The sequence below is a fragment of the Arachis ipaensis genome, chromosome B6 (genome assembly GCF_059453495.1).
Source record: "Arachis ipaensis isolate K30076 ecotype BB chromosome B6, ASM5945349v1, whole genome shotgun sequence".
In the NCBI taxonomy this organism is placed as follows: domain Eukaryota; kingdom Viridiplantae; phylum Streptophyta; class Magnoliopsida; order Fabales; family Fabaceae; genus Arachis; species Arachis ipaensis.
The window spans coordinates 148,051,217-148,077,495 of NC_142441.1; the positions used below are offsets into that span (position 1 = coordinate 148,051,217).

At 33.7% G+C, this 26,279-nt stretch overlaps 3 protein-coding genes and 1 pseudogene across 3 annotated transcripts; 3 read left to right on the top strand and 1 right to left on the bottom strand.

The window, feature by feature from the left end:
* Positions 1 to 1,015: 1,015 nt before the first annotated feature.
* Positions 1,016 to 4,982, bottom strand: LOC107605462 (2-oxoglutarate (2OG) and Fe(II)-dependent oxygenase superfamily protein). The gene is made up of 6 exons (XM_016307349.3): positions 4,621 to 4,982; positions 3,478 to 3,987; positions 2,530 to 2,615; positions 2,075 to 2,385; positions 1,854 to 1,925; positions 1,016 to 1,757 (listed from the first exon to the last, which is right to left on the bottom strand). Exons 1-6 carry the CDS (start codon positions 4,811 to 4,813, stop codon positions 1,427 to 1,429), a joined length of 1,503 nt encoding a protein of 500 aa, XP_016162835.1. The 5' UTR covers positions 4,814 to 4,982; the 3' UTR covers positions 1,016 to 1,426.
* Positions 4,983 to 10,344: 5,362 nt separating this feature from the next.
* On the top strand, positions 10,345 to 14,716 carry LOC107605463 (initiation factor 4F subunit (DUF1350)). The gene is made up of 9 exons (XM_016307350.3): positions 10,345 to 10,817; positions 11,685 to 11,888; positions 12,131 to 12,188; positions 12,410 to 12,472; positions 12,805 to 12,880; positions 13,195 to 13,310; positions 13,593 to 13,682; positions 13,770 to 13,901; positions 14,362 to 14,716. The coding sequence occupies exons 1-9, from the start codon at positions 10,426 to 10,428 to the stop codon at positions 14,494 to 14,496; spliced, it is 1,266 nt and encodes a 421-aa protein (XP_016162836.2). The 5' UTR covers positions 10,345 to 10,425; the 3' UTR covers positions 14,497 to 14,716.
* Positions 14,717 to 15,304: 588 nt separating this feature from the next.
* LOC107648535 (Pentatricopeptide repeat (PPR) superfamily protein) lies at positions 15,305 to 18,035 on the top strand. Its single transcript, XM_088491569.1, has one exon. The coding sequence runs from the start codon at positions 15,641 to 15,643 to the stop codon at positions 17,684 to 17,686; it is 2,046 nt and encodes a 681-aa protein (XP_088347695.1). The 5' UTR covers positions 15,305 to 15,640; the 3' UTR covers positions 17,687 to 18,035.
* Positions 18,036 to 22,708: 4,673 nt separating this feature from the next.
* LOC148563103 (uncharacterized) lies at positions 22,709 to 23,595 on the top strand (annotated as a pseudogene).
* The last annotated feature ends 2,684 nt before the right edge of the window (positions 23,596 to 26,279 follow it).

Consider the following 26,279-nt stretch of genomic DNA (forward strand, 5'->3'; position numbering starts at 1 on the left):
AAAAATATAATTTTGTTATGAAAATAGTTTTTTAAATTGACAATCAATTATAAAAGTATCAATAATAAAAATTAAAAAAATACATAAAACCCTAAAAATATTGACAAAAAAGTTGACTTTTTGTTTTAAATCTTTTTAGCTTTAATATTTATTTATTTATTATTTTATTAATAAATTATTTAAATCAATAAATTTTGATATTAATTAATTGATTCGTTTGGTGTAAAACTAATTTTAATTTCAATTTTTTTTGTTTCAATTGATTTTTTTATTGTTATAGAAATATAAAACCAACTATATATATAGAGAGAGAGAAGAGATACTAAATTTTTATGAAATAGTATAATAAGATAGTAATTTATTTCATATTGATACCATATAAAAATTAATTTTTAATTTAATAAAAAATTAGATAACTAAAATCGTACATTTAATAAAAATATGATTTTGAGATTTTAAACTATTAAAAATACATTTTAAAAATAAACCAACCAAATATAATTTTATTATTTTCGATACTTAGAAATAAATCTTCTTTTTACAAACCCATTACATTTTCTAAAATACAAAAAATTAAAAATAATTTTTATTTTTCAAAAAATAAAAACAAAAAATATTTTTAGAAACTAATCAGCCCTTTATATTTTCTACTTTAAATTTGTTTATATTTGTAGTTATCTTTAATAAATTCTTTTGGCGTATTTATTAGCAAAGAACAATCCACGCTAAGATTGGTTTGCCACATCCGTCTTTTAATAGAAATCAACCATATTATATATACATAAAAGAATAAGTTATTAAAATAATTATTTATATAAAATATATAAAAATACAAAATATAAAAATATATTTATGTACAAAATTACAAATGTATAATAATTAATTTTTTTGATACACAACAATTTTAATAGAGATTAACGCCGGTAGAACACACTTTAAACTTTAGAGATGGTCTCAAGATTTTCAGGTATTATATGTCAAACTCGAAAAAAAAAACAAGAATAAAAAATCGATATAGACTACACCAATACCATACTAAAATAATCAGTGAGGTGAACATTCACCTAAGTTTCTTCAAGTAAAATTACAAATGATGTGGAACCTCTGATATCAAAGGGATAGAGAAAAAAAATACAATCAATTGATGAACTTGAAAACATTACTTAACTCATCTTTTAAACTGATCCAACTTTAAAATCTCAACTCACCAAATCCCATTATTAACTAAATGTTTACCTATAAACAATCAGTACCGTATAATGCATCATGCTAAAGGACTCAAAGCACTACTTTCACTAAATCGCAATCCTTCTTGATTTCAAAGTCACTCAATAATAAGCTGGAACCAGAATAAAATTGAAAAATTGCAGATGTGTGAAGGTTTCTTGGATACATGAACCTTGGATCATGATGTTACCGGTGTCTTTCAACTGCTAGGCCTTCCCCTACTCCACCGATTTGAAGATCTTTGTGAACTATGATTTGACTCACGGGGCTCTGAATATGATCTTTGTGAACTATGATTCGACTCGCGGGGATCTGAATATCTATCGCCTCTAGTCGCAGATCCCATTCCTTCATTTCTGCCACCTCTCCTGTCTCTATTTCTTCTAGGATGACGACTGGATCTCAATCCGGTTGATTTCTTTTCCTTGTCATTATCATAGGCCAATGGCTGGATACCCTGAAGATCAGGTTCTGGTACAAACCCCATAGGCCGCTTCGCAGGATCCATTCTTCTAAATGTGATTGAAATCCTAGTAGAAATTTTGAGAAAAAGACCAGAAATCAATTAATTATCCATTAGTGTAAAAAGGAACAGAGAAAATATTATATCATTACATTCTATATACCTTTTAGTAGGAACTGCAGGAACACAGTGCTTAGCTACATCAGCTCCATTTCCATTTAGGACAAGTACAGACCTGAAGGACAAAGACCTACTATAAGATTCTGATTCCTCCATAATAATAGCAAACTGATAAAGAATTCAAAATAACTATACCTAAAAGCATGTATCAATTGATCAGAAACTAAATAAATGTGCAGTAGATGAATTTGCAATAATACTTACCCAACGGGCAGGGGAATAGCAAGTGAGCCATCAAATTCACCAGGGCCTATAACCTTCAGATTTGATCCAAAGAGTATGTTGCACTCACTGAGAAAAGAAACCGTGCAGAATGGCCGAACAAAATCATGATTATCTATGTGTGGAGGTATACAATCCCCTTCTTCATAGATATTTACGATGCAGCTGTCTGGCACGCAAGTCGGAGGGAGTACATGCCACTTGATCAGCCTTCGAATGATGACCTTAAAAAGATCAGGTATAGGATCTACCATTTCACTTTGAAGAATACCAGGTGGGTTACCATCTCTATCCTGTAAGCATAAATTAATATACACTACATCATTTTATCAAAATCAGCAGAAATAATACTGCACCACTAGGCATTAGTATTGCTTTACTTCCAAATAAAGCTTATTTAATGAGAAATCAAAATTCAGCATGAGAGAAATACTAACCACTGCATAGTTGTAACAGCATCCAAATTGGATAGTTTGACGTCCCTTCCCCCTCATCCACTTTTGAGGAGCCGAAAATGTCCGATCTGAAAAAGTTTAAGAATAAGCATCATATGTTCCCAAGAAATAATAGTAATCAACACAAATTGTCAATAGAACTTAAGAATGAACATTATATAAAGTTCCTCTTCCATTCTTTTCTTCTATTAGGCGCGCTTTTTTGGCACTTGTCACCTCAATGTCTAGCAACATAAATCTTGTCATTTGACTACTTCGTCCATGGTTATATGATAATAAACAATATATATTCTATATTCTATAGCATATAAAATATATGTTCACGCCCATCTCACCCTTTTTTACTTTCAGCACACATTTTAATACTCTGAAGTCTGAATTTCCATCTCAAATTGAATTAACTAGACATTCTTTGAAGAACAAGGAAATATAGAATGATGAAAAATAAAATCAGCAAAACAATAAAGAAGAAAGGTGGATATTGGACTTATTAGCAGTTGCTGGAAAAACATCTTAATAGAATAAAGAGACAACAAAGTGAAAGTGATATTAATAATTTGTAATCTCATCAGAGGCATAAATCTAAACTTTGAGGTGAAATTATAGATAATCAAATTCATGGTATTACTGTTCTAGATATCAGCCACTTTTCTATGTTATCCAAAGCATTTAGTTCTCTAGTTAGTTTAGACAAACTTTAACTGTGTCCTAAGCAGGCATGCAATGTGATCACAATTTTGGAATTGAGCTAATTTTATTAGGTTTCGGTACTTCTCTGTCAAACATGTAAACTAGGGAAGGATCTCTCAATTCTAGTATTATCAGATTATTACAAAACAATAATACCATACACACCTTAACAATGGAACAAATTTAAACACTCATCATAACATAGAAAGATAGATATAGAATTAGGATTAGAACAAAAACCTTTCAGTTCCCCTTTCCTTCCCATCTCCTGCAGGGAAGCAACATAATTGACTATCCTTTTCTGTTCAGCAGCACTAAAAATACCCGTGTGGAGTTCGAGCCCTTCAAGGATGTTAACAAGCTTTCCATTAACTCTCTCAAAGCACATGAAATCCTTCTTACGCCTCACATTCATGAACCTAATGTATTCTCTTTGCTCCCTAGGCAAAGTAGGCTTCTCCGGGGTAGCTTTAGCCACTTCAAGGTTCGAGTTAGAAGCTGGCACAGCTGTACTGCCATTGATGGTTTCATGCTCTTCTTCACCAAACTCATCTTCTTGAGCCATATCAGCCCATGACATGCGCGGACTCGGCGTCTCAATTGGTGAATTAGCCTCAGCACCATCTTTCCAACTCCCAATTGAGTGAGTGTCACAATTATCGTCATGATTGTCGCTGTTCTCATTCATTTGGCCATTGCAAACCTCTGAACCATTGGAAACTTCCTTTTGACCACCACAATGGGAGAGTTCTGCACATACAAAAGAACCAATGAAGCACGAAACAATAGGAACACATATTCAAGATTTAAGTAACCCTAAATCATTATATATACAAAAAAAAATTATTTTACTACCCAATGGCAAGATATTTACCAAAATTAAACTCATTCTATTATAGGTGAGAATTTCGCATCTTTATGTGAAAGAATCGTTGCACTGACATGTGCTGGAATCATATTCTTGTTCAATTACAAGCAAAACTTCCATGCATTTATAAATACTTTACATAGTCATTCAGTATAAATCAAACATATATCATAGTCGGCAGTTACATAAACCTTAGATAATATTCCAGTTTCATATACATATATTAGATAACACTGTATTAATTCAGGAAAATTTTTCTCATAAATTAATTATTATAACAATTCAAAACACTCAAAAGTAAAAAATTAAACTTTAAATGTCTAAAATATTTAAGGGTTTAGAATACATAAAACTTATTGGAATGTTCGTACGCACTAGGTCAAGGAATCACTGAAAACAAGGTAAAATTAGAAAGAAACATCAAAATTCACTGCGGGAAATCGAAAACGAAGCAAAAACCAGTTGAAAAAAGAGAAACTTGGACGGGATTCGATGGTTTTGGGGACGGAACTGACCTGGGTCGATGGAGCGGATTCGATCGGAGAGCGATTGGGTGCAGTGGTTGCAGAGATCTTTGGAGAGGAAAGGGAGCCAATTCGTAAAGAACTCAGAAGCAATTCGAAGCTCCGAAGGTTGGTAATTGAGAAGGAAAGGGTCTTTGGATGCGTGAGATTGATGAGATCGTTGCCGTTGTTGTCGTTCGTCCATGGCGAAGACTCAGTGAGTCGACTCGGATGGTTGAACCAGAAGCTAGAGAAGAAAAAGAGAAAAAAAATCAAATAAGGAAGAAGAAGAAGAAGAGTTCAGAGCAGAACTGAAAAGATGCTATGCCCCTTTTTGCTGCGTTTATAATTTTCCTTTTGAGTTTGCTCTTTATTTATATACAGTCGTACAGAGAATAAAAAATATATAAATAAATATTTACTTGTATGTCAAGTTAAGAGGTAAGATTTGCTTCAAAATTAAATAAAATCATATCTAATCTAATTATTTAGATAAATTATTAGATATCAATTATTTGAAAAATAAGATTTTTCTAAGAATTTAAAAGATATGATAAGAATAATTAAATATATATTAAAAAATTAGTTTTTTTTTGTTTTTTTTTTATCATATTGTTAAACTTTTTAAAGATTTATTTATCTTTCATATCTTTTAATAATTAACTCTTGTTGATTTTGTTGCTTACCGAAAATTCAGATGGTGATTTTTTTTTATATATCTATTATATTTATTCTATGTATATTTATTTATATCTTTTACATCAATTTGGAATTGGGTTAAATTTAAAATTTAAATAATATCTATCAAGTTTAGATTATTATTATAATATTATTATTGGAAAATAAGTTATATTATTTTAACAGATTCGATTTTTTTTGTCACAATCAAGACCAATTGACATCCGGCTGATTTTTTTATATAAAAAATATTAATATTTTTGTTAAAAATAGAATTATTTAATATAATTACAGTAGATAAATTTTTTAATTGAAAAATTAACACAAAAAAAATATATTGAATAATTTTCATAATATTATAATATATTTTAAATATCAATATTTAATTAAAATATTATTTTTATTTTTATATAAAAATAATTTCCGTAGACATCAGTTCCATATGATATTGCCTACAAAAACAAAATAAAACAACAATTAACCCTTTAACTCAAATTTATTATCATCGTAAAAGAAATAAGTTTGCTTGACCAACCTAATATTGGTACACACAATACGATGAACTATCTATAAATTCTACAAGAAGATAATTATCAAGGCTTTATCTTTGGTGAGGAAAGTATAATCAAGATCTTGGTGTACTTTCTATTACTATTAGCAGGGATACTGTTAATTAATTTTGTATCCTAACCTACTCCAGCGAGATACCGAATTAATTTTAATGAGTGTATAGTGTAAACTTAGTGTTATAACAAAATATTTAAATTAGAGTGGTGTACTACACACGTATAGGCCTAGTAAATTGGTTAAAGAAAAATCGTAAATCATGATTAGTTATTATTACTAATAACAGCTAGGTTGAGGAGGAGATTTTTGTTTTGACTAAATTGAGAAGGAAGTTTTTTTTGGTGACTCATTGAGAAGGAAGTTTGAAATTAATGGATAAGATTTTTTTTTTTTTTTTTTTGAATTCTTTTAAAGATTAAATCGGTCGTCATAATTTGTTTGAATAACTATATATATATTCATTTAATTTAACAATACACATCCATATTCAAAACAAATGCATCGTAACATGGGTATACTAAAAAAATTAGCCGCGAAATATTGTACCTAAGCATATCTCACTTTGTCCTCACAAAATACCTACTTTGTCATTAAACTCATAAAAGATTTTTTTTTTTTTTTTTATTAACTTATATACACATAGCTAAATCTCTGATGTCTGATCAGCTTTGTACCTGTTCAAATAATTATCACAATCGAATAAAATAAGGAGAAATACTAGGAGTATAAACATATTTTGAACCAAATTTTCAATTAAATTTTCATACACTTTTTGTTTAGATACAAGCAGGCATATTCTTTTTTTATTATCTTTATCGTTATTGTCGTTATTATTATCGTTTTTTTTTTATACGTTTTTTATTTAATGTTTTGTCATCTATCATCATTACTGTTATTATCATTATTTTCTTTTTTTTCTCTAATTAATGAAATATTTATAGTACCTAAATAACAAAATATATTTGCAGCAAAAATTTATATACTATATATTAAAATTTGTATATTATATACAAAAATTTATATATTATACTAATAAAATATGCATAACATATAAATTTTGTGTACATCACAAAAAATATTAATACATAACATAAAAATTTTGATGTATAACATATAAATTTTTGAAGAATTACATATTTAAAAATTGACTCACCTAATTAATAAATATATTCACAGTAAAAATTTGTGTACTATACTAATGAAATACGCATAATATGTAAATTTTCGTGTCCAGTACAAAATTTTTGGTGCATAACATAGAAATTTTAATGTACAACATAAAAATTTTTGAAAAATTACATGTCTAGAAGGCTAGAATATTGACTCATTCAACTAAAAAAATATATTCACAGCAAAAATTTGTATCATATCGATAAGTTTGTGTTATGTACAAAATTTTTTATACTATATTCAAAAGATTGTATGATATATTAATAAATTTTTGTGTTTTCTAACAAAAATTTATGTAATACAAAAAGTAAAAAAATAATAATAACAGTAAAAACTTAGGTGCACTTAATTTTATATAAAATTAATAGTTAAAAATTATTAAATAATTTAACTAATTTTTTATCTAATAATTTTTAATTATCAATTTTACATAAAATAATTATACCTAAATTTCTACCGTAACGTATATACATAATATAAGTGACCAATTTAAATAATTTTATAACAATGCGGTAATAGACATACTTTTGTCAGAAGACACATTTGTTTGGTGTGTGGTTGGGGTATGTGTCCAATTTTCATTTGTTTGTTTTTTATTTTTAGGTTTAGCCGATATGAATTTTTTGAATATATATTAAAATTATTAATAAAAGTACATAAAATTAAAATTTTTAATATATTTATTATACACTTATGAAGATAAAAAAATAAAATTTTTACCAACAATATTATTAAGATATACCCTTATTTTAGCTAATTCTTTTGTTTTTTATTTTTTATTTTTGTCTTAGTCATGAGCCCTAAAATGAATTGGTCATGAATCATGATATGAAGTCAACTAGTCAAGTCAATGTGGTTAGAAATTGGGCCCAGCAACTTCCACCCAATAACAGGGTGAGACCTCCAAATCGTGGCAAAATCTTCAACATATGTATGTGCCAATTATTACGAATTTTTATTTTTGTATATTGGATTATGAGTGGTGAAGTCTTTAAAAGTGATCTAAATTAGGTGTTAAATGTTATTGTGGGTGTTTACAAAACGTCAGTGACGTTTTCACTTTATATAATTAAAATAATATTTTTTTTACAAAATGTCAATGACGTTTTCTCATTTTATAACTAAAATAATATTTTTTTTTTACAAAACGTCAATAACGTTTTGTCTTTTTATAATTAAAAAATATTTTTTTACAAAACGTTGGTGACGTTTTGTTTTTTTATATTTAAAAAAAATATTTATTTTACAAAATGTCAGTGACATTTTGTACTACCATCATAGCAGTGTAAATTACCAAAATGAACAAATATTGTCATATTTCACATTAAAATTATCCATATCTAAAAATTTTAGCCAATTATTACCTGCATTCATTTTATCTATGCAAAATTAATTGAATCAGTTTTCCAAGAGGGAAAAAAATCAATAATAGTTTATTATATAATTATTAATATGAATTTAATTTAAATGTAATGTCAATGTTAGTTAAATTCATAATAGTTTATTATATAATTATTAATATGAATTTAATTTAAATGTAATGTCAGTGTTAGTTTTATTTTTATATATGCGTTCAATTACGTAACGCCACATTAATAAAAATAATTAATTTTTATATTGATTATGTGAATAATTATTTTAAAAAAAAATATGATTGTACGACTATTAGTATATCAAAATTATACTTTTTATTTTTTTTGGGAATTTAAAAATTTTCTTTTATTAATATATGTTAGCGTAGATTTACATTCATAATTTATTAAGAAAATATTTTCAAAATAAACTTAAGAGCGTTTGATGAAAGTTTTGTTATTTTGGCATTATTACAAATGGTTTATTTATTCAGAAAATGAATACACTTTCCCACAGTATTGGAATGGTGGTTGCTGGTTGGGTATACGAATATGATTTCAGAAAATTTTGGAATTAAAGAGAAAGTTCTTTAAAAAAAGATATTATATAATAAATAAATTATATTTTACAATATTACTTACAGTAAAAAAATTTATGCTGAGTTTGAGAATAAAATTTTTTAATATTATAAAATATGATATTTTATTATATATTTTAAGCATATTAAGATATTTATTTATTTTCATTCTTTTCATATAAGATTTTTGTTTTAAATGTTTGAAGTAATATTATTAGTAACAAAAATCAATTTCTTTTAAAAAACGTTATAGTTCTATTTCTTTTAAAAAAGATTCGTTACATTTAAACTAAACTAACTATTTGATCCTTTAAAAATTTGTGAGATTCATTTAGTTTTTCAAAGTTATATGTTCACGTCTTTAAAAAATAAGTTAACAATTTTTCTTTTTGTTTTTTTTTTTTAAAAAATAAAAGTTACACATGCTAGTTATTTCATGAAACTAATAATTTATATAATTTAAAAAAAAATCAGAATGTTTGTTAAGAATTAAAATTATATTTTATAAATAATCGTATTTTTTTATTAGAGAACAAATCAACAGCCAATACAGTTAATTAATGAAATTTTTTAATAATTATAAAGCTATGCAAACTAATTTTTATATTAATAAATTAGATTATAAATAGAATAAAATTCTAAGAGCACAAAGTAAGATAAAGTTATGGAGATTTTTTAATGATTAAATTAATGTAAAAAAATTAATCTTATATAACTAAATTTATTTCAAGCTGTAAATGTGTGAGAAAGACAGCAGTTCTCATTGAATTCTATGGAGTGAATTTTTGAGAGGAGAAGAATGTGGAAGTAGAATAATCTATTGGTAGTTAAAATAAGAGATATCATGTATTAAAATTGGCGTGTTGATTTTTGTTTGATTATGAGAGATGTAAATACGGTGGTAGATACTATAACAAAGATGGCGATGAAGTTACAACTTTTTCATGTAGAGCTTCTTTCACCTTGTGAGAAGTTTAAGAGTAGTCTTCTCTTTATTTAAGAATATCTTTTATTAGAAGGAGAGAAAGAGAAAATTAAAGAAAATGGTTTTGTAAAGTAAAATAAAAATTTGGAGTTTTCTATTAAATACAAGGTTAATATATATAAATTAATTCATCTCTAACAAATTCGTTAAGTGATCAAAAATATCTATAACTAATTACCATTTTATTAGTTATCTTTAACTGTTTTAATTTACAAATTAGTCACTCTAATAAATTATTATTAACTTATTGGACTCAACCAATTAAGTCACACAAACTATATTCTTTAAAATTAAATAATTTTTTTTAGGAGGAAAACATAAATAACTAGTTTAGTTTAGTGTTGCTTTTTTATTATTTTCTTTAAAAGTCTTGAAAATAGAAGAGGAAAAAAAAAAGAAAAAAAGGGTTGATTTAAATATTTAATATTTAAAAGAAAAGAAACCGCACTCTGCAATCTGCATACTCTGGTATTTTCTCTTCCCGGCAATGGCAATGGAAATGGCAACCTCATGCTCGTCCATCTTAGGCTCAGATTTCAAATGCTTGTACTCTTCTTCTTCTTCTTCTTTGAAGAATACTAAGACCCTCTCTGATTTTCGTGGATTCAAACACACACATGGTTCATTCCAAAAATGCTTACACTTTCCAACCCAGAGAAGTTCTAAAATGGTGGTTGGTCCTACAAGGATGGTTTCTGATGCTTATGTTGGAAGCACCACCACCACCACCTCCACAAGTATCAGATTCAATGGCAAGAATTTCACTAAGCTAGATTCATGTCTAGTGGTAGCACCTACCCCATATCGTTCCAAGCCTAGAGCTATAATCAAGTTTTTGGGGGGTGCTTTTATTGGTGCTGTTCCTGAAGTTACATATGGGTAAGATTGTGTTATACCCTTTTGATTTTTCTTGCAAATTTTGTTTCTTTATCATTGATAGATAGAATTATAGCTGATATTTTCGTGTTGGTTATGTTGAGGTTGTGCTGAATTTTTCCTGGGAAATTTACATATGGATAATTTCATGTTATTCCCTTTTGGTTGTTCAGTGCAAAGTTTGGTTTTTTATCATTTGATAGCTGCTAATTTAGGTGGTAGTGGTTTTGAGTGTGATGAATTATGTGCAGATTTTTATTCTTTTTCACAAATAGCTGCTAAGTTCCATTGCTAGCGGTGTTCAGGATGTGATGAATTTTCTGCTGAAAGTTACATACGATTATTTCATGTTATGCCTTGTTGGTTTTTCAGTCAATTGTGATGGATTTTTCTTCCGAAGCCACATATCTGATTATGCATATATCATGTTTTACTCTGTTTCTCAGTGCAAATTTTGACTATTTTTCATTTATAGATTCTAATTTTCATGTTAGTGGTATTTAGGGTGTGTTGAATTTTCTGCTGAAGTTACATATGAGTATTTCATGTTATATTCTTTTGGTTTTTCAATGCAAAATTGCAAATTTTCATTCTTTTTCAGTAATAGTTGCTAATTACCATGTTAGAGGTATAAAGGTTTGATGGTTTTCTTTGAATTTTTATTCTTCATCATGCATGGGTATTTTCGTGTAGGTGATATTCAGGTTGTGATGAATTTTCTGCTGAAGTTTCATATGATCACTTCTCGTTGTACCCTTTTGGTTTTTCAGTTGAAAGTTTGATTCTTTATCATCAGTAGCTGCTATTTTCAAGTTAGCGATGTCGAGGGCATTGTGATGAATTTAGTTCTTTTCTGTTCGGAAATTGCAGGTACCTAATAGAGTTTTTGGCAAGAGAAGGTTTTCTTGTGGTGGTGGTGCCTTACAATGTGACATTTGACCATTCTCAAGCTGCCAAACTAGTGTATGAGAGGTTCAACACTTGTTTGGATACACTCCTATCATCTGGTTTATCTCAAGCGAATTTGTCGCCTGCTCAGGTTCGAGACCTTCCACTTTTCTCCGTTGGCCATAGGTAAGTGGATTGTTGAATACATCCATTGGCTTGTGTTTGATATCTGCCTCGAGACAAAAAGTATGGAAATTTTGTCTTAGAATAGAAATGTTGTCCGTTTCTGCTTCTTGTCTCCTTTCCTAAACAAGTTTGTATTTCCCAATGTCTTTATATTTCTGTCTTGAGATAGTTACCAAACAAGGCTTTAGCCTTACTAGAGTATGGCATCGGAGTAATGTTTTTATTGTTTCTTGAATTTGTAGCAACGGTGCGCTTCTTCAACTTCTTACAGGAAGCTATTTTTCCGAGAAAATACCAAAGGTCTGGCATATCTTTCATTTCACTCCCAGAATAAGTTTGTGTTTATTTATGCAGAAACTGGTTTTGAAATTTAAAGTTTTAACCAAAAAGTAGATGTTAATTCCATCTTCATAAGTATATGCTAGTTTGTGGAAGCATAATGCAGATTATGAGGTTTCATTTACCTCAATAAAATTTGTAACTCAAGGAGTGTGACGAAAAGGTATATACTCTTTTGGAAGGCCAATGTCATAATCTCATACAACAACAGGCCAGCAACAGAGGCAGTTCCTTACTTTGAGCAGGTATGAACACTAATAATACTTGTTGAATCCTATTCTTCTAATGATACTATTTATCTTCATAATCTACTTCAATAGGATGATCGATTTCTTAGCCAAAATAGAACTTTTAGTATAAAAATGCAGATTTAAAACAGTGCGAAGGATCGTTGTTATAAAAACTGCTCATTTTACAGATGATGTTTTTTAAGACTATGCTTTCTTAAGCAACATTCACTGTTTCGACTTTGGACATAATTCCTTTATATTTTGAATTTTAGCTGGATGATTTACACAAACAAATCAAGGTTTTGAGTTGATCTTGTTTGTGCTCTAAAATATTTTGGTGTCTGCAGTTGGGACCTGCAGTCAGCCAGATGATGCCAGTTGTGGAAGCAACTCCAGTTTATTCAATTGCTAGAAATGCATCAGGTATCTACTTACCTTACTTTTGCTGATTTTTTCTTTGAATTTTGTGTAGTTTCGGTGTAGACTAAGACTATATCTTACTCATCACAGATCTAAGATCAAGCAAAATACATCACAAATTATGTTTAAATATGACATAGTGACTTTGTTCTACATATAAATCCTGCACCAAAACCCTCGATTCTCACTGGTTCGCTAATGGTCTACTTCTGCTCTTGAAATCAATGGCTGCAATTTCATTTTTTTAGATTAACTGTAAGAAATAAGAATTTATGTAAATATGATGATTATGTTTCTCAACTGCAACCCATTTGTAGGAGATGCATGGAAGGTCATTTTGGATACTGTCGGATCAATTGTACAGGAAAGTGAGCGGGACGTTCTTAATTCCTTAACTAAATTTATTGATCAATTGCCATCAGTAATGAATGAGGTATGTTTTATGTTTTGATTTTTTTTGTTTATGCTGTGCGCTTTTAGCTTCTTTTTTTTAAAAATTTATTTCAATACAAGAAGGCAAAGCTTCAGAGATTGAGCTTAATTGTTGATTTCGTTTGTACATTTGTGGTTTATGTACCTACCATTTGCATGAATCATTTCTTATCTAGTTAGATTTGCTTCTAGTAAATGCCTATGATTCCTTTAGTTTTGGGGAGAATCTTTGTTGATTGGTCTAAATGATTAATGTGTTTATGTGTGCATGTGTTTTTGTCAGGTTACCCAAGGAGTATCAGAGTTCAAACCGACACCATCTGAAAACCGTGATTGCTTTAAAAGTTCCTATAATGTTGAGCACACATTGCTGGTTTGAATGATGCTCTCTTTTTTTTTCTTAGAACTTGTGTTGAAATGTTGGATGGTATCTCTGATGTGTGTTTATATGATTCTGTAGGTTAAGTTCAATCTTGACACAATTGATGAGACAGATATTCTTGAAGAAACGTTAAAGCCTCGCGTCGATTCTTTCGGTGGAACACTAGAGAAAGTACAATTGAATGGTAACCACGTCACACCATGCATTCAGGTAAAACTCTTTTGCATCCTTCTTCGTCGCCATACTCTTCGGCAGGATTTGCAACTGAGTTATCATGGTTGTTGACTTCATTCTCATACAAATTGATATTTACTCTTCAAGTTGTTAGATTTTACATTTGTACTTATCATTCTTGCACAACTAGCAGATTGTGTGGTTAACACTTCTAAGGGTATGTTTAGTTTGGGTAAAAATCTCCACCCTATTTTTATCCTCCAACTAAAGATACCTGAATAACTTTCCAAGAAAATTTCAAGATTCTTTTCTATCAAGAAAGAACATTTTAGTTTTTCCTATGGCACATGTACTAAAAATAAGATAATGAAGCATGAAGATTTATAATTTTCTGGAATGTAGAAGGTGAATATCACCTTGCTTTTTCATTTTTAGTTCACTTAATATATTTACTTGCTTTGTTTCTTTTCCGTTGCTGGCCGGTCTCGTCGAACAGGAACCGAGATGGGAAGTTGGTGAATTGTATACTCCAGCAGATGCTGTTGCACAAGGGCTTATATCACTTTCTTTGAATGATACTAGAACCCTTGCAAGAACCATTAGCAGCTGGTTCAGAAGATTTGAGAATTGAAGTGCAAAAGGGGAGACTTGCATTAATTGGATGCATAATTACATATAATTAATTAATAATTGGTCTTTATGTTTAAAGATGATTATTGCTGAAACCTCTACACTCTCTAGTAGAGCATAAGGAGATAAAAAATGTGGCAAATGTAGTTTATGTCATTTATTAGAATTGATGCACATTTTCAAGTTGGTGATTTTCTATCAACGTTATCCATGATCTTGCTGTATTCTAAGGGTTTGGAGTAAGTCTTAACTTTTTATGAGCATGATTGGGAACGGTACATAAGCAGATAATTTTTTTATGAGAAATAATCTTGTTTGAATAGCATCCACGGACCAAGAAAATTTGTTATGGAAGCAAAAAGAACCATTTAACAGAAAATGTTCTTTCGATTGATATTATTTTCACAAGCAAAATCAAAACTAACTTTAACAGAGACAATACCAATGAATAAATGTGTTTTCTTGTCGCAACTAACTTTTGAGATGTTATACTAATCAAATTCATATTTTAGAATTAATCGTTAATACGCATCTAATGCGAAATTTTTATATTAACTATCAAGTGTCAAAAATTTAACTATTCAAACAAATTATACAAAAAAGTAAATATTTATTTATATAAAATAGTTATTAAACTCTTAAAGTTGTTTATCAACCGCAAGATAAAATAACTCGACTTAAAAGTTAAAACTGGTATGCATCAATTTTTCCAACGGCTTTGATTCTTCTAATCTTGATCTGCAAAGTCGTCAAATAAGGTCCAATTTAGAACAGTTTTCACTATTTTTATCAAAGTCATGTTCTAAAAATTTGAGGTGCAGTTTAGAACAATCATAACACACTTTGTAGACGTTGGAACAGTACCAATCAAATACCAACTCCCCTTTTCTAATATTTCTTTGTTAAAAATTTGCATTACTTTTATGCACACCCCCAATTCCTTCCAATATCCGCATTAATTTCTAAGTCTAAGAGTTGAACCTATGAGCTTTTACTTTTAATGTAATATACTTACTATCTTGTCTAATCTCAAATTTGTTATTATTTATATTTACTTTACAAAAAAGTGGATTAACGCATTAGTTTGATATAAACCAAATGTTGAGACACTATGAATTCAGTTTATAGGTGCAGTGCAAAGTATTATGGGTATGGATTTGCATGCCTTGGTCCGTACGCTTCACGCCGGCAACATCCACATCAACATCCTCCAAGGTAGACAACTCCACCTCGTATTCCTCAAAGCTGGCATCCTCAGCTCCTCCATAACTGTTGCCAATCGCCTCCTCCAACTGTATTCCAGATTAGGCTCCATCAATGAGGCACGCCGCTTGTTCGACGAAATGCCTCAAACAAATGCCTTCTCATGGAGTACACTCCTGCAGGCTTACATCAACTCTGGCCAAAGGGACATGTCCTTGAACTTGTTCTGTACCATGCCTCACAAGAATCATTATTCCTGGACCATGCTAGTTTCCTCATTTGCAAAAGCCGGGGACCTTGATGTGGCTCACTCCTTGTTCAGTGCCATGCCCCAGAGGAGTGAGCTCGTGTGGAATTCCATGATTCATGGTTATTCTCGAAATGGTTATCCGGGGAAGGCATTGTTGTTATTCAGGGATATGAATTTGGATCCTTTGGAGGTTGTGCACAGGGATTCTTTTGTGTTGGCAACTGTTCTTGGTGCGTGTGCGGAGTTGGTGGCGCTGAATTGTGGGAAGCAGGTGCATGCTCGAGTTTTGGTTGATGGTGTGGAGCTTGACAAGGTGATGTGCAGCTCACTGGTTAATTTTTATGGCAAGTGTGGTGATTTGGATAGTGCTTCTCGAATTGTGGGTATTGTTAAGGATGTGGATGAGTTCTCAGTGTGTGCTTTGGTATCTGGTTATGCAAATGCTGGCAGAATGAGAGAGGCAAGGAGGGTTTTTGATGGGGTTGTTGGACCATGTAGTGTTCTGTGGAATTCAGTTATTTCAGGTTATGTATCCAACAGTGAGGAATTGGAAGCACTGGCTCTCTTCAATAAAATGCGCAGGAATGGAGTCAGGGCCGACATCTCCACACTTGCAAACATTTTGAGTGCTACCAGCACCTTACTTATGATTGAGCTTGTTAAGCAAATGCATGCTCATGGTTGTAAATTTGGGGTGATTGATGATATTGTAGTGGCTAGTGCTTTGCTTGATGCATATTCCAAGTGTCAAAGTCCTTATGATGCTTGCAAGTTGTTTAGTGAGCTAAAAGCTTATGATACAATCTTGCTTAATACTATGATCACTTTATATTCAAACTGTGGAAGAATTGAAGATGCTAAAAGTATTTTTAACAATATGCCTAGTAAGACATTGATTTCTTGGAATTCAATCTTAGTTGGACTCACTCAGAATGCATGTCCAGGCGAAGCGTTGGATATTTTTTGTCAGATGAACAAGCTCGACTTAAAAATGGACGAGTTTAGCTTTTCCAGTGTTCTCAGTGCCTGTGCCAGTAAATCATCACTTGAACTTGGGGAGCAGGTATTTGCTAAAGTTATCACCATTGGGCTTGAATCCAACCAGATCATTTCAACCTCCCTCGTTGACTTTTATTGTAAGTGTGGATTTGTTGAGTTAGGACGTAAAGCTTTTGATGGCATGATCAAAACTGATGGAGTTTCATGGAACACAATGTTGATAGGATATGCCACAAATGGATATGGAACTGAGGCACTGACCCTCTTTACCGAAATGGGGTATGCCAGTGTGAGGCCTTCTGCCATTACTTTTACTGGGGTTCTTTCAGCCTGTGATCACTGTGGTTTGGTTGAAGAAGGAAGGAATCTGTTCCATGCTATGAAGCATAACTATAACATAAGTCCAGGAATTGAACATTACTCTTGCATGGTAGACCTTTTCGCTCGTGCCGGTTGTTTCGCAGAAGCAATGGATATAATTAAAGAAATCCCTTTCCAGGCTGATGCAAACATGTGGTTGTCAGTGCTTAGAGGTTGCATATCCCATGGAAACAAGAATCTTGGCAAGAAGGCCGCAGAGCGAATTATTCAGCTTGATCCTGAGAATTCAAGTGCTTACATACAATTATCCAACATACTTGCAACTTCTGAGGACTGGGAAGGATCAGCACAAGTAAGAGAATTGATGAGAGAGATGCATGTTCAAAAAACTCCCGGTTGCAGTTGGGCAGATTGTTGAATGAGAAACTCTTACTACAATTTATAGTTTTATACTTTTGGAAACATTTCAAGTGCACCGGGGAGTATTGATGCACCAGTTATTTTAACCGTTGATTTTAATTAATATATATTATATATATTTTTTATAATTCAAATCAACGATTAAAATAACTGGAGCACCGGTACTTGAAATGTTTCCTATACTTTTATTAGAAGAATAGAATTTGTAAACAGGATCCATGTAAAGTACGTAGCTGCAGTGAAAAGGTTGCTGTCTTGAGGGCATATAAAAATGTTACCCAGTTGTCACACTATAATATGCACAAGGCTAAGATTGCAAGAATACAATTTATACAAAGAAATTCCATTAAATTTTTAGAAAGACAAATTTTGTTGCTCGATAAACTTTGATATTTATATACAATGATATTTCTATTTAGATAAATTAATTAAAATTTGGATAAAAAAAGATAAAAAAAATGAATAATAGCAATAATATAGGTTAAAATTATGAATAATAATTGACATTGAATATTTTGATAGCGTAAGAGAAAACCACGAAAGAGTTTATATATATTATGCTGCATTATTTTTATGAAAATTCTCAAAACGTAATTACATGTGTGTGTTTATTTTGTAAAAATATTTTCATTAATATACCACCAAACATATTTTCATGTTTATTTTCGGTTTTTAGTGAAAATAAAAATTGTCAAATCAATAATCCCCCTAAAATGCTAGCAAATATATCTCACATATTTATTTATTTATTTTTTATTAAAAATAGGAAAACCCCAACCCACAATTTTTTAAATGAATATAAAGAGACTACACCATTTGAGATATAACTCATTGATATATCTCACATATATTTTATTAGTTAAATATAATGCATCTTAATGATGGCTTCTGTCATATATTAATTATTATATCAAATTATTTACTTAGTATTAATAACGATACGTTAGAGACTAATTTCTTAGCATGATAATTTTGTAGCGACCAGCTTATTGAATTATTGACCTTTTAAAGGTTAAATTATCGGCTTGTTAATGGAGGTGGGTGATAGACAAAGGACTCGATTTTGGGAGAATGTTTGGCTTTTTGGTAGAGTTCTAAAGGATTGCTTTCTGAAACTTTTCTTTGTTTCAAACCAAGGTGGATCTGTTATAGGAGATTGTGGGTTCTGTGATGGGTTAGAGTGGATTTGAAACTTTCAATAGAGGTGAGATCTCTTTCAATGGGAGTTGGAACTTCTAAATCAATTGCATGGTGTTTTGACACCTGGTACATATCAGAGAGGATAGAGTGGTGTGGAAATATGATAGGCAATGTGTTTTTTCAATTAACTCATTTGTGCAGGTGCTGCAGGAGGAAATGCTACCAGAGGAGGTAACCAGTTTCAACTTTACTAGGACTAGGACTATTTGAAAAGGGTTGGTTCCACCAAGAGTAGGAGTGGAAAAAGGCCAGGCCCAGGCTCACTAATTAGCCTGGCCTGGCCTGTCAGGCTTGTCTGGGCCTTTTAATATATAATTATATATATAAATAATTTTTTTATTATTAACAAAATAATGAGATATTTTAAATTTACTATATTTAATTATAAATAATTTTGTATATTTTAAATACTTTAAAGTTTAAAAATTCTTATAAATATTAAATATGACATTTTATATATAAATATGTTTATTAAAAAAAATTTTAAATAATATTTTTTTTTGTAAAAAAAAATTAGCAGGCCTTTTAACAGGGTTCAGGTCAGGCCAGGCTGAATAACAGGCCAAACTTAGTACTTTGAAAAAAGCCTATAGCAGGTTGCAGGCCAGGCTCAAGCCAATCAACTACATGACAGGCCAGAGCAAAGTCTGGCCTGGCCTGGCCTGGTCTGTTTTCACCCCTAACCAAGAGTGGAGCTATTTGCTTGGTTTGTGCTTATTGGCCGTGTTAATACAAATTAAGCCGGTTTAGTATTATCACTCAAGAAGATAATGTATGTGTGTTATGTAATAATGATGTGGAACATGTACATCACTTGTTTCTAGGTTGTTCATTTGCTTAGCAGGTGTGGTGTGCCTGGATATCAGCTTTTGGCCGAAAATGGTCTTATCCAGGTTCGATGAAATAGCACTTTTAAGTTGGACAGAGGAACCGAGGAGTAAGAAGAATCAAAAGCAGCGGTTGAAGTGCTTCTGTGCGATTCTCTGGAACATTTGGATAGAAAGAAATAAGAGGATATTTCAGAATACAAGCAAAAGCGTTGAAGAAATTATCAACATGACCTTCATTAGCGCTAATGATTAGAGTGATGTGGATCCCTTTTTGTTGTTGATGGCTATGCCGGAGGGGACTTGGGGATCAATTCGTGTTGTTGTCTTTGTTTAGTTTGCTGTTTGTTGACTGGATCTGTTTGCTCCACCTTGTTGTGTTGAGCTTTTGTTTTCAAAAAAAAAAAATATATCAGTATGTTAATTATTTACAAACCAATACCACAAAAAATGATTAAATGATATTGATTAAGGGTGTGTTTGGTAATCATGTTTGAAGGAAAAAAGCACGTTAGAGCTTCTTGAAAGCTTCAATTTTTTGTTTGGCTAATTTTCTTCTCTACAAACGCAGATTTTGTTCATAAAACCACGTCTACAAGAAGCAATAATTTCTAACTTCTCCGTTGCACTAACGTGCTTTTAACCACTACCTTCAACATTTATTTTTTTTACCAACTTTATCCTTTATGCATGTTATTGCATTATTTATAGAATTCTTATTATTTCTCTCTATATGAACTCTTTTTTTATTATTTATTATTTATATTTTTTATTAATTTTTTTATTTGATATTATATATTTTTATAGTTATATTTTTTGTGTATTATATTTATTATTATCTTTCTATAATAGAATTTATTGATCCTATTAGGTAAAATAAATTAAACAAAAAAATTAACCATAAATAATAATAATAGTTAAAAATTATAACATATTAAAAAAGAGTATTAAGAGTATTAAAAATATACTATATAAAAAACATATAAAAAAATATTAAAAAAATTAAACATGTATAAAAAAATAATATTATAATTTAATATCATGTCATTTTAAGTAATTATCTTGTTACGGTGGGTAACCAGAGATTAGTGGGCCGGATGGCGTTGGTTGGCCCAAACGTGTGAGGGAGGTGACTATCGAGTGAACCTGAAACTCGGTGTTCCTCCGTCCGACTTGTACGTGTGAAAGAATGGGGGGTGGTACCTGCAAAGACACTCCGATGCCTAAGTTAGCAAGAGTGTGAGCAAGTTTAGAATGTATTGGACTTAGTGATACCTGAGGGATGTCAGGGTATTTATAGTGGTGAACCAATAACCACCGCTGAAGTAGTGCCACCTTTTTAGGTGGATAACCGTTCCCATATCATAGGGAGGTTAAGATATGGCTCTATGAAGTGGTTGGAGAGTTTCTAGGGGCAGTTACTCATTCGAATGAGTGTTATCTGCCAGCTAACCCTCGTATCCGACTTCTTTGGAGCAGGTCGTGTTCAGTACCGACTTCTGGGGATGAAGGCTGGTACTGGGTGAGGGCCAACCCTTTGGGTTGGGCCTTTTTGCTTGGATCCTGGACCTTTATTATTGGGCCAGGGTATGAACAGTGCCCCTACTCGAGCCCAATTTCTTTTTAGGATTTGGGTTCGAGTATTCAACTCGGGGTCGTAGCCGATTTGCAAGAGGACCGACGTGATGGTTTAAGAACCGACGTGGTTTTTCGTGACCTTTTGGTTCTGACAGTTACGTCTAATCAAGCGTCGTGTCCATTAGGGGTGTGCGTAGGGATTTAATGGCCTTGGTAACGGTGCATCTTCATTAATGATTGCCCCAATTTTACCATTATGCCCCTAACGTCTTTATAAATACTTTCCCTCTCTTTCGTTGTTTCGTTTCTGCAATCTTTCAAATTTCCCTTACATTTGTTCGTGCTGCGTTCTTGCGTTTCAAAGGCTTTTATTTCCTCCAGTCTTGATTTCAGACTTAAAGGTTAGCCTTTCCCCTTCTGTAACATGCGTTCTATTTGCGTGTCTTTATCTTGTAGGTAGATTTGGTTTGTAGGCTTTAGTTCCGTACCCCTTCCTTTAGAGACCGTGTGTTGATTTTCCTTTTCTTTTGTAGGTTTCTTGTCACCCTTTTTTAAGAAAAGAAATGGCTTCCGTAGACGCTCTCTCCCAGTGGGTTGATGTTACGGTCCTAGGGGAGGAGCCCTCGGTTGATACTGAATTTATCACCCACCTGCGTACTCACTATAGAATTTGTACTTCTGAAGAAGATGAACCGAAGTACGAGTTGATAGTCCCGGGTCCAGAAGACCGGGTTTGTTTCGGGAGGGCCGACGAGACGGCCCCTCATTTCTTTTTTATGTATGAGAGCATGGTTACTCGTTTGGGCGTTTTTCTCCCCTTTTCAGAGTTTGAAATGTCTGTGTTGCGTCATTGCCGGGTTGCCCCCACTCAGCTTCACCCCAACTCTTGGGGTTTTTTGAAAATTTACCAATTCATCAGCCAGGCCTTAGAGTTTCCGACTTCTCTGAGGATTTTCTTCTATCTCTTCCATATGACCAAGCCCTTCAGTGGGTTAAATAATAAGCAACAGTGGGTGTCCTTCCGTGCCATTCAAGGTCGGAGGCTTTTTACCCTTTTTGACGAATCCTTTCATGATTTCAAAAACTATTTTTTCAAAGTTCAAGCAGTAGAGGGTCACCACCCCTTTTTCCTGGATGATGATTCTTCTCCCCGGTTCCCTTTATATTGGCTAGAGGCCTCTCCCTGCGAGAAATATGGTCTGGACGACCTGGATGAGGTGGAGGCGGCCATTGTGGGGTTCCTCCGAGAAGTGTGGGGGAGGGCCCCATATTTGGATACCAAAAAGTTTCTCCAGGGGTCGCCGACCTTTGTCCAGTCGCAACTAGGTAGCTTTTTGCGGTTTTCATTTATCTCCGACTTGCAACTTCTTTTACCGACTTGTCTGATTTATAGCTGCCAATTTGTTTTTGTAGAGATGGCAAAGAAAAATGCTCAAGAGTCTTTCCAGAGGGTTCAGGAAGCCAAGGTGAAGTCTCGCGCCAGATCTGGTGGTGCTAGGGTGGTTGTCTCTCCTTCTCCTCCTCCTCGGAATGTTGGGACTCCCTCCCAACCTATTGTGATTTCTTCCTCTGCTTCCTCTCTGCCACCCCCTTCCGTCCGACCTACTCCCGAACCAGAGCTGAAGAAGCGCAAGACCTTAGAGTCTGGCGCTTCTGGTGAGGCGGACGCTCTTGCGTTCGTCCGAAAGAACATCTATCCTCATGCTCGTATGAGTATGGATGATGTTTCTGTTCGGCACTACCTCACTACTGTGGTTGAGGAGAGTCTCAAGACGGCGGGGGTTTGTGGCAAACTCTTGGATATATTTGAGAAGACTCCTATCAGCTCTTTAGGGACGACCTCGAGGGTCGAGGAGCTGGAGGGTAGGCTTCGCATATATCAGGAGCATGAGAGGGAGTTGGAGGGGAAAGTCGCCAAGCTGAAGGAGGAGAGGGACAGTCTCCGGGAGAAGGGGCAGAAGTTGCAGGCCCAATGCAACATGGAGGTAGATTTGAGGAAAGCAGCGCAAGCCAGCTACAATAGTTTATTTGCTGATCTTGTGTCTGTAAAGAACGACTTGCTGAATGCTCGGAAGGCCTACACCGAGTTGAAGGACTCTATTGCGGATGGTGCTGATGAGGCCTGGAGGATTTTCAAGGAACAGGTCAGAGTTATTGCTCCGGACTTGGACCTTTCTCCTTTGGACCCTGATAAGATTGTTATTGATGGTGCCATCGTGGATCCTCCTGTCCCCATAGTGGAGTCTGAGTCTGATTTAAAGACTCGGGGGCAGAGGATCGTAGAGTCCCCTCCTCGCTCTAAGGACGCTCCGAGTTCCTCTACCATTCTTCCGACTTCCTCTTCGACTCCTGCTCCTGGCGTTCCCCCTGACTCTTATGCGCGCATGCTTTTTCTGTTCGTGGTTCTTTTGATTCTTTGATCTTTTCTAGAAAAACCTTTTCTTTGGGGCTTGCCTGCTTTTCTGAATCTCCTTTGATCTTCAAGGCAGCTTTACAATTTTTCTTAGTTTTTCTTATCTCTTTTTGTTATTCCTAGTACTCAATTTCGTTTTATTGAGCTTTTCGTGACTTAGGCTACTTTTGCGATTCATTTTAATTTTACTCGGTTTCGCATTCTGACTTATGAGTCGGACTGCTCCCGAGTTTATCATGATCGACTTCTATAACCTCTTTACGCCGACTTGTACCTCGTCGTTTTATCCTGACGACCATCTAGGTCGGTTCATGGGATTTTCACGTTTTGTCGAGCTTAAATCGGCGCGTTTCGTAGAAAGAGAATAAAAAAGGGAATTTAAAAGAGATATTTTAAAATAAAAGAGATCTTTATTAGTTGAGGAGGTAACTTATTGCTACTAAGGGCTTTTGATAATTTATTTCCCTTAGCCCCTACTATGATGCCTCGTTAAAAACCCTTCTCCAGAAAAAACCCTTTGATTCTGGGAAAAAATCATGAAGTTGGGAAAAGAGTACATCAGGGAGTAGAGTTTGCTTTTAACTGTAGTACCTTTTCATATTACAAGCATGCCATGACCTTGGTAACTCGGTGCCGCCTAAGTCGGTCACCTTATAATAGCCCTTTCCTAAGACCTCATTGACCTTGTATGGTCCTTTCCAATTAGCAGCGAGCTTTCCCTCCCCCGATTTGTTGACTCCAATGTCGTTTCTGATTAAGACTAAGTCGTCAGGGGTGAAACTCCTTCGAATGACTTTTTTGTTGTACCTTGTAGTCATCCTTTGTTTCAACGCTGCTTCTCTTATCTGAGCTTCTTCTCGGACTTCAGGGAGCAAGTCGAGCTCTTCTTTGTGTCCCTGTATATTCCTGATCTCGTCGTGGAAGATCACTCTTGGGCTTTGCTCATTGACCTCTATTGGGATCATGGCTTCTACGCCATAGACTAGTCGGAAGGGTGTTTCTCCAGTGGCGGATTGGGGGGTTGTTCTGTAAGCCCATAGTACTTGTTGGAGCTCTTCAGCCCAAGCTCCTTTCGCCTCTTGTAATCTTTTCTTCAGCCCTGCCAGTATGATTTTGTTGGCTGCTTCGGCTTGCCCATTGGCTTGTGGATGTTCCACTGAGGTGAACTGGTGTTTGATGCTCATACTGGCTACTAGGCTTCTAAAGGTGGAGTCGGTGAACTGGGTTCCGTTATCCGTGGTAATGGAATAAGGTATCCCATACCTTGTGATTATATTTTTGTAGAGGAACCTCCGACTTCTTTGTGCAGTGATGGTGGCCAGTGGCTCTGCTTCTATCCACTTTGTGAAATAATCTATTCCCACTATTAGGTATTTAACTTGTCCTGGCGCCTGGGGAAAGGGACCTAATAAATCCATTCCCCATTTTGCAAAGGGCCATGGAGAAGTGATACTAATGAGCTCTTCTGGGGGAGCCACGTGGAAATTTGCATGCATCTGACATGGCTGGCACTTTTTCACAAATTCTGTGGCATCTTTCTGTAAGGTTGGCCAGTAGAATCCAGCTCGGATCACTTTCCTGGCCAATGACCTGGCTCCGAGGTGGTTCCCGCAGATTCCACTATGTACCTCCTCCAACACCTCGGTGGCTTTTGAGGTCGGTACACACTTTAACAATGGTGTTGATATCCCCCTTCTATAGAGAACATTTTTCACCAAGGTATAGTGTTGTGCTTCCCTTCGGATTTTCTGGGCTTCTTTTTCCTCCTTAGGGAGGATGTCGAATTTTAGGTATTCGACTAAGGGGTTCATCCATCCGAGGTTTAATCCGACCACTTCAAAGACTTCTAGTGTGTCTTCCGTTTTTACCACTGAAGGTTCCTGGAGAGTCTCTTGAATCAGGCTTCTGTTATTTCCTCCCGGCTTGGTACTTGCTAGCTTGGATAGGGCGTCTGCTCTGCTGTTTAGATCCCGAGTTATGTGTTTCACCTCGGTTTCTGCAAAGCGCCCCAGGAGCTCCGAAGCTTTTTCCAAGTACCTTTTCATATTTGGGTCCTTTGCCTGATATTCCCCACTTATTTGGGAGGTCACCACTTGGGAGTCGCTGTATACCATCACCTTCATAGCACTGACCTCTTCTGCCAGCTTTAATCATGCGATCAAGGCTTCGTATTCTGCCTGATTATTTGAAGCTGGGAATTCAAACTTGAGGGAAACCTCTATCTGGGTTCCCCTTTCATCTACCAATATTATGCCTGCGCCGCTTCCTGTTTTATTGGAGGATCCATCCACATAGAGTTCCCAGGTAGTCGGTTTGTCCTCTTGGTCCCCTGCATATTCTGCAATGAAGTCGGCGAGGCACTGGGCTTTAATCGCCGTCCGAGTTTCGTACTTCAAGTCGAACTCGGAGAGCTCTATTGCCCATTGGACCATTCTTCCTGCAACATCCGTTTTTTGGAGGATTTGCTTCATGGGTTGGTTTGTGCGGACTCTTATTGTGTGAGCTTGAAAGTAAGGCCGCAGCCTTCGCGAGGCTATTACTAAGGAGTAGGCAAACTTTTCTAATTTGTGATA

What these genes read in the sequence shown, in the direction of transcription:
- LOC107605462 (XM_016307349.3), bottom strand. Translation starts at nt 4,813, where the DNA reads ATGGACGAACGACAACAACGGCAACGATCTCATCAATCTCACGCATCC. An exon ending in AATCCGCTCCATCGACCCAG is followed by an intron (nt 3,988 to 4,620) that starts GTCAGTTCCGTC and finishes TTGTATGTGCAG; the next exon opens with AACTCTCCCATTGTGGTGGT. An exon ending in GCTATTCCCCTGCCCGTTGG is followed by an intron (nt 1,926 to 2,074) that starts GTAAGTATTATT and finishes TTTGTCCTTCAG; the next exon opens with GTCTGTACTTGTCCTAAATG.
- LOC107605463 (XM_016307350.3), top strand. Translation starts at nt 10,426, where the DNA reads ATGGCAATGGAAATGGCAACCTCATGCTCGTCCATCTTAGGCTCAGAT. An exon ending in TTTCCGAGAAAATACCAAAG is followed by an intron (nt 12,189 to 12,409) that starts GTCTGGCATATC and finishes CTCTTTTGGAAG; the next exon opens with GCCAATGTCATAATCTCATA. An exon ending in TGCCATCAGTAATGAATGAG is followed by an intron (nt 13,311 to 13,592) that starts GTATGTTTTATG and finishes TGTTTTTGTCAG; the next exon opens with GTTACCCAAGGAGTATCAGA.
- LOC107648535 (XM_088491569.1), top strand. Translation starts at nt 15,641, where the DNA reads ATGGGTATGGATTTGCATGCCTTGGTCCGTACGCTTCACGCCGGCAAC.